The 14,796-nt window shown below is 34.6% G+C and overlaps 1 protein-coding gene across 2 annotated transcripts in view; it reads left to right on the top strand.

Annotated features, from left to right (window-relative positions):
* LOC148944032 (chondroitin sulfate proteoglycan 4-like) overlaps positions 1 to 6,632 on the top strand; it is a 530,325-nt gene extending 523,693 nt beyond the window's left edge. For both annotated transcript variants that reach the window (XM_089099784.1, XM_089099785.1), the window contains exon 16: positions 3,787 to 6,632. In XM_089099784.1, the coding sequence (XP_088955910.1) occupies positions 3,787 to 6,326 (2,540 nt within the window). In that variant the 3' untranslated portion in view covers positions 6,327 to 6,632. The remainder of the gene's footprint in view (positions 1 to 3,786) is intronic.
* Positions 6,633 to 14,796: the final 8,164 nt, after the last annotated feature.

Genomic DNA, 14,796 nt, shown 5'->3' with positions numbered 1-14,796 from the left:
TTGTCCGTCAATTAACTTTTTCCACAAAGTACGTTTTTCAAAGAAAAGTAAAGAATTAAACCAAAAGTGAGCAAAAATAAAATCAAATAATCGACCAAGCGTGAAACTACCACAAATCAGCATCAATAAATAAAGGAAACCCAAAACGAACAGAAATTACAATAAAAAAAACAAGTCAAACTCAAAACGAGCAGAAATTAACATGAGATGGGCTCAAAACCCCTATGCCTTCCCAATGCCAGAACATAATTTGCACTTTACTAAAAAAATACAAATGAATTTGCATTGTCAGTTTAACATACATATACTGATATTTAGTAATCAAAATGTTAATATTATTTGATTTTTTAAAGTTATAAAAGTAAAAACATTTATATTTTTTCGGTAAAGTGCAAATTATGTTCTGGCCGAGGGAGGGCATAGGTGTTTTGAGCCGTACTCATGTTAATTTCTGCTCGTTTTGAGTTTGACTCGGTTATTTATTGTAATTTCTGTTTTTTTTTGGGTTTCATTCATTTATCGATACTGATTTGTGGCAGTTTTGCGCTTGGTAGGTTATTTGATTTTATTTTTGCTAATTTTTGGTTTAATGGAGTTTTTTACTTTTATTTGAAAAACTTATGTTGTGGAAAAAGTTTGTTTTAATTAGTTTCTGTTCGTTTTATATTGACATAGTCATTTCAGAAAAAAAGAAAATAATACTTTAAATCTTTACATTTTTTTAAGACTTTTTAGTTTGGCCTGCTATTTGTATGCTGGAGAAAAATTTTCAGCAATTTTTAACAACATGCACCCTTTTAAAAATCTGGACACAAAAAGTAGTGTTTAATTTAGTTTCATACCTCCTCTAGTTGACCTAAAACAGAAAACTTGATACTATTCGCAAAAAAATCTGTTTACTTTCTTTGATAGCTTGGATGTACTTATTCTATTTTGATTTGGTTAAATTTTGAGAGAAGAAGTAGCCCCTAAAGTTTGAACATAATAGTCACAGTCGTTCTTGGGATAATGCTAAGATGCCTTATTGGGTATTAGCATTAACACAGTGCATTTTGATTTAATCTTAAGGCAACATTTAGTTTTTAAACAATATGGGCGGATGGGATGGTTGGCGTGGGAGGGGAATTATTTCCACTCCAATAGCTTTCGACTATTAAAAAGGGCATTATCCCTTACCATTTTCAATCGAATGAGCCCTTTCGAAGTTCCTACGTCAACTTCGATACGAAGTGCCCTGGTCTAAAAAAGAGAAAAAAAAGAAAAAAAAAACATTGTACCGACATCGATCTTTATTATAAAAATGTCGAGCTTTCCAATCACTTTCGACTATTAAAACTGGCATTATCCCTTTCAATTTCCAATTGAATGAGTCTTTTTTTAGTTTCTACGACAACGCTTTCTATAAACACCATATATGTACCCAGGGCATAAATTGTAACACTTGACCTGAGGGCTGTGAGGGGTGTTGTCATCCTCAAAGACCTAATTTCCTGGACTTTCAACTACGTTGAACAAAATTGCTATCTAAAAATTTTTATTGGATGTGTTTGGGGAAATGGTCGACGTGAGGGGGGATAGTTGCCCTCCAATCACTTCCGACTATTAAGAACGGCACTAGCCCTTTCAATTTTCAATCCAATGGGCCCATTTTGAAGTTTCTACAACAACGCTTTCTATAAGAACCTTATATGCCCCAGGGCATAACTTACAACTATTGCCCTGATTTTTGTGATGGGTTGTCATCCTCAAAGACATAATTTATGGACCTTTCAACTATGTTGAAAAAAAATGGCTGTCTCAAAATTTTGATTGAATGTGTTTGGGGAAATGATGGGCATGAGAGGGGGGTTACTTGCCATCCAATCGCTCTCGACTATTAAAAAGGGTACTAGCCGTTTGAATTTTCAATCGAATGATTCCTTTTTGAAGTTTCTACGACCACGCTTTCTACATAAAAAAAACTTATATGCCCCATGGCATAACTTACAGCCCTTTCCCTGAGGACTCTGGGGGGAATACATCCTCCAAAACATAATTTCCGGACTTTTAACTACGTCGAGCAAAATGGCTATCTCAAAATTTTGATTGGATGTGTTGGGGGAAATGATGGGTGGGAGAGGGGTGTTAGTTATTCTCCAATCACTTTCGACTATTAAAAAGGGCACTAGCCATTCCAATTTCCAATAGCATAAGTCCTTTTCCAAGTTTCTACGACAACTCCTTCGATACGAAGTGCCCTGGTCTAAAGAAACGACCCAAAAAATAATACTTTGTGCCAATATTGTTCTTTACTTAGGCAGCGCGATTGCGCTGCCAATGATAACGGCGACAACAGGATCTATCGCTCCAAATTTTTTTGGTTACTATGCAATTTCTTACCCAAGGTGGGGTATTAAAAAAGTACTTAAAATATTATATATAATATATTATAATATATATAATATTATAAACGGAGAGCTCTTTTATCCCCTTTGAACAGTATTGGCCATGAGGGAGATAAGGACGGAATATGCGGGATAATAAAAATACTATAATGACGCCCAAGCAAAAAACGGCTAAACAGCAATTTATTACCTACATGGAAAACACCGTCACACACTGAATGCGAAGTTTTTAAATCTAACCCTCATAATATCAGACAGAATTTTAACGATTTCTTCCAACTTTTTTGTCATGTTCCCTTGGTCCCCTTTTTTTCGGGGGTTTGAAAAATTTGCAATACCCTGTTCTAGTCTATTAAGATAAGATAAGGGTTTATTCCAAAAAACAACACAACACAAAAAAAAACAAATGACCTTCCATAAGCTAACGCTTGTTCGGAAGCATTAACCCTCTTAAAATTAACGCTTATAATAACATACAAGAAATAGAGAAAAAGAAAGAAAAAAAGAAAAAAAGAAGAAAAAATGAAAATCTTACACTCACTCGGCTCCTGGTCGCAATAACCAAAAATCAATATTTCACATACTCCAAAACTCCAAAACTTCCCGTCGCCATCCCATAAATAATAAATAAACAAAACAAAAAAAATAAAAAAATAAAAATATATAGGAAAAACGGGAAAAACGGGTTCCGGGCTAACCTGAGAGTGACTCAACTATACCACCCTTTAAACAAATTCATACCTACGGAGACAGAGGGTTTTAAGGGCCCGACGGAATTCACATTACTAAACAAACTTTTGAGTGTTTGAACTCAAATTATTGAACTCAGGACTAATTTTATTAAAAATATACAATGCAAATCACTCTAAAAAAAAATAGAATTTCTAGCTACAATTATACAAGTTGCTATAAAAAACACGAATCATTCAACAAAGTGTTGTTTACCTAGAGCAAAATATGCAACAGTGCACCAGTTGGAAACAATCTCAGGAAGGGGCTAGGGACCCTTGCATAGACTTTGAGAACACTAGATTTTCTAAGATATTTCCCTGGTGGGGGTGAGAGCCACAGGATAATTTTGATAGCATGTTCACCTAAGATCCCCCCCCCATGTGCTAATATACTAGGGGTCTTTATAGAGCATACTATATAGAAGAACATTTTAGAAAATAAACTTGAACTCATGATCCATGAGCCTGAATCAGCAGTCTGTTAAAAAAAATTATGTGTACTACCCTTGTTGCAGAAAGACCAGTCATCTCTGTGCATTTACGCCACAAAGCAAGTTTTACTGTACAATACTAATCTACCCCACAATGCTACTTTTACAGCAGAAAATCAAGTTACTCCACTTCTTTTACTCCTCAATCCTGACATCCATTATACATTTTCTCTTTTTCAGTAAACACTTCATGTCATCTGCTGTTTTCACTGACGGATGGACAGAGTCGTCCTATACAATATTCAGTTGATGTAAAGCCACAACGTCTACGTGTTGTACTACAGCGAAACAACGTTCTGCATGTTTTCCCGATGATGCAGCAATCAGTTACTGTTCAACACTTGCTTTCATCCACTAACGACAAGAGTTACAGGAGGAACGTCCTGTATTCTATAACAAGACCCCCCCGACTAGGACGCCTTCTTCTTGAAACAGAAGACGGAGCCACTATCCCAGTGTCAAATTTTACCCAAGCCCATTTGAATGAATCACTCATCATTTACGAGCATTCTGAATCTTTTAATGACTTGAGTGTAAGAGATTCGTTTGAGTTTAAGGTCACAAGTGAAGATGCTGAACCAGTTTTGCGGCAGCAATTTGCAATTGAAATATCTGTTACGACAATGTCATCCGGTGGTTTTGAAAAATATTTAGGACTCAAACCCGTTCAAGTAGAGGAAGGAGGGGCTGTAAAAATTACAAAAGAAGCTTTAAATGTAGCTTCTCTTTTAAGTTTCATTAACAACCATCGTGGAACTCAATATCATCTGCCTTTCAATCTTAAAGTTCAAATAACTTTACTCCCTAGACATGGTTTTTTAACTGTAGAAAGAACCCAGATTGATGTATCATCAGTGCTAACACGAGAATTTATTGAAAGAGGATCAGTTGTGTATCATCATGATCACTCTGACACACTGCTTGATTTCATTGGGTTTAGTATATATCTTGAAAAGGACCATAAAACAGACTCATTACTTTACAACGGATCCATCACGATTAATATTATTCCAGTAAACGATCAGCCGTTTAGACTTCTTACTTTGTCTCCATTACTAGAAGTGGTTCAGGGACAAAGTAGCTTCATAACAAATAAGATTCTCCATACAGAAGATCCTGACACATCCCCTGATCAGCTGGTATATGATATTGTAACAGCACCACAGTTCGGTAGATTAGTTTTTGTAGAAAACATTGCGATGTCTATACTTCAATTTACACAAGAAGACATTGACAAAAAAAGAGTAGCTTATGTTAATGATGGGACTTTGAATTTAACTCAGTTCTATTTTAAAGTGAGTGATGGAAAATTTGATGCCCAATTACGCGCTTTTAATATTGTTGTTCAGGAGTTGTCGTTAACTCTAGTTAACAAAAGTGATATAATTTTAAGACAGGGAAGTACAGTGTCTCTTATTACTAACGAAACCCTTGGTGGAATAACCAATGGTCAAAGGAAATATATCTTCTTTAATATAACGCGTGAACCCACTTTTGGAAAAATCTTTCTACGCGACTCCCCAATATTAACTTTCGGCCAAGCTAATATAGACAGAAATGAAGTATTCTATGTTCAAACAAACTTGACTGCTTCAATGGATGCACTTGAAATTATTCCGTGGTTGCGAGAGATTACACTGCCATCTATTGTGTACCATGTCCGAGTGTTACCTTTGGTAAATGTCAACACGGTGGATGTCATAATTGGTGAGCGTGTTCGGCTTTCATTGGCTAATATCGATAGCTCAGAGTTGGCTGCTGTTTCAAAGAGCAATCCGACCTACCGAATAATACGAAAGCCAAAGTTTGGTAGAATAAGAAAAAGTATTCCAGAAAAACGTCTGAAACGACAGGCTAGAGATAAAGAAGTGACGTCATTCACGCATGAGGATATTAGAAATGGTTTTATATTTTATATCCCAAAAAAAGCTGAAGCTGCGCATGTCTTAAAAGACAGCTTTGAGTTCCAGCTTTCAGCAAGAAATGTTCAGCCAGCAATTGGTAATATTGAATTTGTCATAAGTCCTTTTAAACTTAATCAGTCCGCAAGCACGGCATATGATTCTGGCAACTATATTAATGGCACTTTCCAAAGCTCAGAACTAGATTATTTGCTCCTCGGTGGCGTTGGTGTGGGAGTACTTCTTCTTTTCATTACTGTAGTTGCGATAGTACGCTGTCGAGCAGGTACAAAAAAAGAGAAAAAGAAGGCTAATTGTGATCCTGATACCAAAGTCCAAAAGCCTCTAGTGCCACTTCAATATGATTCTTTAAGCAGAAATGCAAATAAGGTACGAAGATCCACATTAGCTGAGAGTGCCTATGGGACTTACCAAAGGTCACCAGCTCACATTGCTCGAGAAGAATTTAGAGAAGAATCACTTTCAGATGATGAAACTAATGTTTTACCGCCTTTGCCTCCTCCTCGAATAGATCCCCCTGCATCTCCTTACCCTGTTCGTTCAATGTCAAGAAGCATGACAGGATCACTAACGCGAAGTTCTTGGCAAGACTCATCCTCTTTGCCAGCTGTTAAAGTAATTCCTCTAAGATCCCCCCCACAATATTTTGGGGATAATCCTAATACTCGATATCCTTATGGAATGGCAGATGACGAAATGTCTGAAGACTGGAATGGGAGCATATTAGGGTCTGATGACTCTCGATTTACTGTCAGAAATACAAACCCTCTCTTGAGAAAGAACCAATATTGGGTCTAAAGGAACTACACAGATACACAGTAAAAATATAACAGAGGTAAATCTGAACCAAATTCTAAGAGAAGATTATATTTAAAAATCTCTTTAGTTAGACAGAATCTGCTCAAATTTGAGGAATATAAGGAGAAAACGTTTCACGGGATAGTGAACAAGTTAAAAAATAAATCAAAACCTCATCATTTTCGAAAATCTCAAGATGACTTTTCAACTTTTAAGTGTATTTTATTCACAGTTTTCAAAACTATATTTACATGCTTATTTTTAGACTATTTGTGTAGTTCTAATTTCTCAGTCATGTTTTGTTGATCTTGGTATTGCGTCTGTTTTATATATATATATATATATATATATATATATATATATATATATATATATATATATATATATATATATATATATATATATATATATATATATATATAATATATATATATATATATATATATATATATATATATATATATATATATATATATATATATATATATATATATATATATATATATATATATATATATATATATATATATATATATATATATATATATATATATATATATATATATATATATATATATATATATATATATATATATATATATATATATATATATATATATATATATATATATATATATATATAATTTATTTTGTTTTAAAATCTATGTACCATAACCTTAAATCTCCTCTTTATTTTCGTAGGGGATATAGAAAAAAGAAGCTAGCAATGGAAACCTTCCAAACCTCCTAATGTCAAGAATACAATATTTATTATAATTTATTCCTACAGACTGTATTTTTGTGTTTTAAGAGTCTTACTATATTTTGATTTGTTCCTAATCATGCGTAATATAGTTTCTAAACAGACATAAGATTAGCTAAAACAAAAATCGTTATTATTTTCTATGAAAGAAAAATTGTGGCAAAGTTCCAATTCAAAGGAAGTAAAACAAAATGATAATATTGTCAACAAACAGATATTTTTAGAAAAAAACAAAATTTGAAAACGCTAATACAATTTAGTAATTTTTATTTCCAATTCACGAAAACAATTGTCATGATGGATATTTTAATTCTTGCTTCCTTAGATTTTGATTTAAAAACTGTTAAATCTACACATTTCTTCTGTGTTGCGTAGCAAAACCGTTTACCTTGTTCCAACCTTCAACTTTGCCACTCTTCAACTGTTGAAAAAGAAACAAATGAAGAACAAAAAATTATCATATAATTAAAGAAAAACATCAAAAATGGGGTTTTTTAAGGCCAATGAAAATGCTACGAAAACAAAGAAAATAATTCTAGAGGACAACCGCCTCTCTTCTTCTGCGTGAACCAAAAAAAATTTCAAGGAAAATGCCAAAAAATGTAGAAAGACCAAGAAAGCCAAAACAACGCGGAGAGTCAACGTAAAAAAAAATCATTAAAAACCAACAAAACTCATCTCAATCATCATCTTGTTTGGTACTCCATCAGCCCATCCTAGCGCTTTCCTTAGCAAAATTTAACTCTCTGTAAATATAATCCTTTCTATATTTAAATCCCCAAAAGGCTGCTTAAAGTTCAAATTGAATTAAGATTAGAAAATAAATATTAGAATTGAAATTCAATTCAAATAAAAAAAAAGAAATTCTTAGAATTGAAGATTAAAGATGGATGCGAACCGTCACAAAACAAAATATAAGGACTTGTCAATTAATAGTAAAATTCTTCATATTTACAAGGGGTACTGGTTCCTATATTGATTAAAATATATCTATTTATGCCCCCTACAAATGACAAGCTCATGCCTTCGACCAGTCATGACATAATCCCAAATAAATGTCCTTTTTTTTTAAATGGAATCTTTATGTGGGGTATAGAATCTATACATGCTCTCGTGACTCCAAGATTGTTCTTCAGAGATTTCAAGTTTCTTGTGTGATTAGTTTATTTCAAGTATCAGTGCACAATCAAACAAGCAAGATAAAAACATGTAATAGTAACAAAATATTGTCAGTAAAACTAATCAACATCAAATATTTTATCATGTCAAAATGCACATGCAGTATATAATTTTAGCAATAAAATAAAATTAGCAGATAAGAATGAAAATCACATTTTTGATAAAACACCAAAACCCATGTTTACTTGTATTGTGCTTATTTCAGAAAATTTTAAAATTTATTTTGTCTATTTTGTTAAAAAAAATGTCAACTGTTAATAGATGAATGCGTCAACATCGATATAATTTAGAAATTTGATGCGTAAGAATCATGCAGTTACATGCATTTGAACATTTGAACATTATTTAAATAGTTAATAAAATGAAATTTTTTTTTTTGAAAATGTATTCTTTTTTCGTTTGAGAGCCATTCTTTACTGCGTTTTAAAGTTTTTTTAATATTTTTATTTAGTTCTTAAGTGCAAAAATTCAGTATCTTTCGATACTAGTCAAATAGCCTTATTTATAATACGTTTCATATGATTATACAGTGTAAATGTTGTTTTTTATTAATATAAATAGTTTTGTTAAATATTGTCTTTTCCTGTTTATAAACTAAAGTCTTAGTCAAGTCTCTTTTTTTATTATTACTTAAAATAAACTTTTTCCACAAAATTAGTTTGTCAAAAAAATAAAGAACTCAATTGAACTAAAAAGGAACAAAAATATAATCAAATAATCTACCAAGCATACAACTAACACAAATCAGTATCAATAAATAAAAGAGTCAAACTCAAAATGAGCAAAAATTAATATGCGTAGGGTTCTAAACCCCATGCTTTCTAAACGCCAGAATATAATTTGTCCTTTACTGAAGAAATTCAAATGAATTTACTGATAAAAATGTGCACTGTCACTTTAATATACATATGCTGATATTTCTTCCTCAAAATTTTAGTTAGTTTTTGATTTCTTAAAGTTATAAAAGTGAAAACATTTAAAAGGGATTTTGTCAGTAAAGTACAAATTATTTTCAGACTTTTATAATGCATGGGGTTTAGAACTCTACTCATATTAATTTCTGCTTGTTTTGAGTTTGACTCTGTTATTTATTCTAACGTCTGTTTGTTTTGGGTTTCATTTATTTCTTGATACTGATTTGTGGTAGTTTTACGCTTGTTAAATTATTTGATTCTATTTTTGTTCATTTTTGATTTAATAAAGCTCTTTACTTTTTTTGAAAAATTTATTTGGTGGAAAAAGTTTTTAATTAATTTCTTTTCGTTTTTTATTGACATAGTCTTTTCAAACAGTTCGTGGTAACGAACTGTAAGTAAGGAGCGACCCGGCTCAACGGTAACCAAAACTCTAAAAACCGGAATTTTGGTACCAATAGATACATCAAAAGAATCAGATTTTAATTCTGATTTCAAATATATAAATTTCATCAAGTTTAATCTTACCCATCAAAAGTTACGCGCCTGAGAAAATTTGGCTGATTTTCGAAAATAGGCGGAAAGAACCCCTAAAAGCTATAGAATCTTAATAAAATTCACACCATTATATTCAGCGTATTATACAACCCTACAATAGAGGTTTCAAGCTCCTATCTACATAAATGTTGAATTTTGGATTTTTTTTTGCCAGAAGAAAGATAACGGGTGCGTGTTTAGTTGTTTGTTTGTTTTTTTGTTTTTTTTTTCCCCAGGGGTAATCGTATTGACCCAGTGGTGGTAGAATATCTTAAGAGGGCTCATTGGAATGGAAATTAAACGTTCTAGTGCTCTTTTCAAGTGAAAAAAAATATGGAGGGAAGCTAGGCCTCCTCCCACGCTAATTTTTCTCCCAAAGTCACCTAATTAAAATTTTGAGAAAGCCATTTTGTTTAGCATAGTCGAAAATCTGAAAAATATATCTTTTAGGATGACTTAATCCCCCACAGTTCCCAGGGGTTGGGCTGCAAGTTGTGAACTTTGTCCATTGCTTGCATATTGTATTGGTTATTGGGAAGTATACAGACATTTTCAGGAAGAATTTTTTTCTAGTGGGGGGGGGCTGGAAGAGGGAGTTACTCGGGAGAATCTTTCCGTGGAGGATGTTTCTTTGGGGTAAGGGATATTTCTGTGAAGGGGGCGCCAGATTTTCCAGCATTATTTAAAAAACGATCAGAAATTAAATTTAAAAAAACAAGTTTTTTCAACTGAAAGTAAGAAGCAACATTAGAACTTAAAATGAACAGAAATTATTACGTGTATGAGGGGGGTCTCCCCCAAGTCAATACCTCGCTCTTTACGCTACAGTTTTTTTTTATTTCTTTCAAAAGAGCTCTCTCTTATAATTAAACGGCCTTTGTGATTCACGGGTTTGTGAATTAAATTTTTTTTAAACTTTTAAAGTAAAGAGCGTGGTATTGACTAAGGGGAGAACCCCATCATATACGTAATAAAATATACTTAATAAAAAAAAAAACAAGCGATACGGCTCAATAGTAAGCGAAACTTTTAAAAACGGAACTTTGATGTCAATAAATGTATCAAAAGAATGGGATTATAATGCTGATTCTAAATATATAAATTTTGTTAAGTTTAGTATTACTCGTCAAAGTAGTACTCAAACTTTACGCTAAAGTTTGACTCTGTCTCACAGCTTTATTTTTTAAAACAATAAAAAACTATAGCGTAAAGAGCGAGGTGTTGAGGAGGGGACAGCCCCTTTCATATACGGAATAATTTCTGTTCGTTTTAAGTTTTAATGTCGCCCCTTACTTTCAGTCTAAAAAACTTGTTTTTTTTATTTAATTCAGGGAGAAAGACTGAGCCTCTTCCAAAGTTAAACAACCTTCCCTTCCATAAAACCCTTAAATACCCCCTGGGCATAACTTACAACCCTTGCCCCTAATATCTGGGGTTTGTTTCAACCCCAAAAGCCTTGTTGTGTGATATTTAGACTATTTTGAATAAAATGGATATCTCAAAATTTCTATTAAATGGATTTCGGGACAGTACAACTTGTATATGGGAAGAGGAGGGAGGTAGCTGCCCTCCAATCACCTGACTCTTAAAAAGAGCACTAAAGCGTCTGATTACCAATCCAATGAGCATCCTTCTAAGTTTATATGACCACGCTTCCTATAAAAACCTTATATGTCCCCAGGGCATAACTTACAACCCTTCTCCTATGGGCTGGGGGGATTTTCTGTCCTCAAAAACATAATTTCCAGACCCTTCTGATACGCTGAACAAAATGGCTATCTCAAAATTTGATTGCAAGTGTTTGGGGAATGATGGGCATGAGAGGAGGGAGTTGCCTTCTTATCACTCTCGACTAATAAGAAAGGCACTAGTCCTCTCAATTTCAATTGAACGAGACCTTTTTGAGGCTTTTTCGACAAAACCTTCTGTAAAGCATAACTCAGGATTCTTGTCTTGAGGGCTATGGTAGGAGGGTTGTCATCCTCAAAGAGATAATTTCCAGAAAAAACGTTTGGGGAAATGATGGGCTTGGGGCGGGGGAGATTCTCCCTCCGATTACATTCAACTATTAAAAAGGACAATAGCTCTCTCAATTTCCAATCTAATGACCTCTTTTTGAAGTTTTTTAGACAACGCTTTCTATAGAAACAATATATACCCCCAGGGCATAACTTACAATCTTAGCCCTAATGGCTGTGGATAGTTTTCATACTCATAAACATAATTTCCGGACCCTTCAACTACGTTAAACAGAATGGCTATATCGAAACGTTGATCGGAGTGTTTGGGGAAATGATGGGTGTGGGGGAAGCATTCACCCTCCAATTGCTATTTATTATTAATAAGAGCACTAGTCCTCTCAATTCTCAATTGAATGAGCCCTTTTTGAAGTTTATACAACAACACTTTCTATGAAAACCTTATATGCCCCCAGGACATAACTTATAACCTTTGCTCTGGGGGAGTGGGGGGTTTGTGATTTTCAAAAGACATATTTTCTGGACCTTTTAACTACGTTGAGCAAAATGGCTATCTCAAAATTTTGATTGAATGTGTTCGGGAAAATGGTGTGCGTGAGATGGGGTTAGTTGCCCTCCAATCACTTTCGACTATTAAAAAGGGCACTAGCCATTTCAATTTCCAATCAAATGAGCCCTTTTTGAAGTTTCGATGACAACGCTTTCTATAAAAACCTTATATACCCCCAGGGAGTAACTTACAACCGTTTACCTGAGGGTTCGGGAGGGGACTGTCATCTTCAAAGACTTAATTTCCAGAACTATAAACTACGTTGAACAAAATGGCTGTCTCAAAATTTTGATTGAATGTGCTGTGGAAAATAGCGGGCGTTAGAGGGGGTTGGTTTCCCTCGAATCACTTTTGACTATTAAAAAGGGCATTGGCCCTTTTAATGTCCAATCGAATGAGCTCTTTTTGAAGTTTCTACGACAACGCTTTCTATAGAAACCTTATAGTCCTCAAGGACATAACTTACAACCCTTGTCCTGAGGGGTGTGGAGGGTTTGCCATCCTCAAGGACGTAATTTCTAGAACTTCCAACTACGTTGAATAAAATGGCTATCTCAAAATTAAGATTGGATGTGTTTGGGAAAATGGTTGGCGTGAGATGGGGGTTAGTTGCCCTCCAATCACTTTAGACTATTAAAAAGGGCACTAGCCCTTTCAATTTTCAATCGAATGGGCCCTTTTTGAAGTTTCTACGACAACACTTTCTATAAAAAACCTTATATGCCCCCAGGGCATAACTTACAACCCTTGCCGTGAGGGCTCTGAGGGGGTTATCCTCCTCAAAGACCTAATTTCGAAAACTTCCAACTGCGTTAAACGAAATTGATGTCTCAAAATATTGATTGCATGTGCTTGGGGAGTTGGTGGGCGTGAGAGGGAGGATAATCGCCCTCCAATCACTTTCAACCATTAAAAAGGGCACTAGCCATTTCAATTTCCAATTGAATGAACCCTTTTTGAAGTTTTAACGATAACTCTTTCTATAAAAACCTTATATACCCCCAGGGCATAACTTACAGCCCTTGCCCTGATGGCTCTGAGGGGGTTATCATCCTCTAAGACCTAATTTCAAAAACTTTCAACTATGTTGAACAAAATGGATATCTCCAACTTTTGATTGCATGCGTTTGGGGAAATGGTGGGCGTAAGAGGGGGGAGTAGTTTCCCTCCATTCAATTTCAACTATTAAAAGGGGCACTAGCCATTTCAATTTACAATTGAATGAACCCTTTTTGAAGTTTTTACGACATCGCTTTCTATAAAACCTTATATGCCCCCAGATCATAAATTACAACCTTTGCTCTGGGGGCAGTGGGGGGTTTGTCACCCTCAAAGACATAATTTCTGGGCCTTTGAACTACGTTAAACCAAATGGCTATCTCAAAATTTTGATTGGATATGTTTGGGAAAATGGTGGGCATGAGAGGGGTTTAGTTACCCTCTAATCAATCTTGACTGTTAAAATGGGCACTAGCCCTTTCATTTTCGAATCGAATGAGCCCTTTTTGCAGTTTCATGACAACACTTTCTATAAGAATCTTATATGCCTCCAGGTAATAACTTACAGCCCTTTACCTGAGGGTTGGGGGGGGCTTTCATCCCGAAAGACCTAATCTCCAGAATTTTAAACTACGTTGAACAAAATCGCTATCTCAAAATTTTGATTGAATGTGTTCGGGAAAATGGTGGGCGTTAGAGGGGGTTAGTTTCCCTCCAATTACTTTCTACTATTAAAAAGGGCACTAGCCCTTTCAATTTCCAATCGAATGAGCCCTTTTTGAAGTTTTACGACAATGCTTTCTATAAAAACCTTATATTCCCCAAGGGTATAACTTACAATCTTTTCCCTGAGGGGTGTGTAGGGTTTGTCATCCTCTAAGACATAATTTGCAGAATTTCCAACTAAGTTGAATAAAATGGCTATCTCAAAATTAAGATTAGATTTGTTTGGGAAAATGGTAGGCGTGATAGGGGGGTTAGCTGCCCTCCAATCACTTTCGACTATTAAAAAGGGCACTAGCCAATTCAATTTCCAATCAAATGAGCCCTTTTTGAAGTTTCTACGACCACACTTTCTATAAAAAACCTTACATGCCCCCAGGGTATAACTTACAACCCTTGCCCTGGGGGCTCTGAGGGAGTTATCCTCCTCAGTGACCCAATTTCCAAAACTTCCAACTGCGTTGAACAAAATTGATATCTCAAATTGTTGATTGCATGTGTTTGGGAAGTTGGTAGGCATGAGAGTGAGGTTAGTCGCCCTCCAACCACTTTCAACTATTGCAAAGGGGCACTAGCCAATTCAATTTCCAATCGAATGAGCCGTTTTTGAAGTTTCTAGGACAACACTTTCTATAAAAAACCTTATATGCCCCCAAGGCATAACTTGCAACCCTTGCCCTGATTTCTCTGAGGGGGTTATCATCCTCAAAGACATAATTTCCAAAACTTTCAACTGCTTTGAACAAAAGGGATATCTCAAAATTTTGATTACATGTGTTTGGGGGAATGGTGGGCGTAAGAGGGGGGTTAGTTGCCATCCAGGTAC

This window comes from Artemia sp. Qi Xiang Cuo, chromosome 14 (genome assembly GCF_049724085.1).
Source record: "Artemia sp. Qi Xiang Cuo chromosome 14, ASM4972408v1, whole genome shotgun sequence".
NCBI classification, from domain to species: Eukaryota; Metazoa; Arthropoda; class Branchiopoda; order Anostraca; family Artemiidae; genus Artemia; species Artemia sp. Qi Xiang Cuo.
This window is presented reverse-complemented; position numbering and strand designations above follow the sequence as displayed.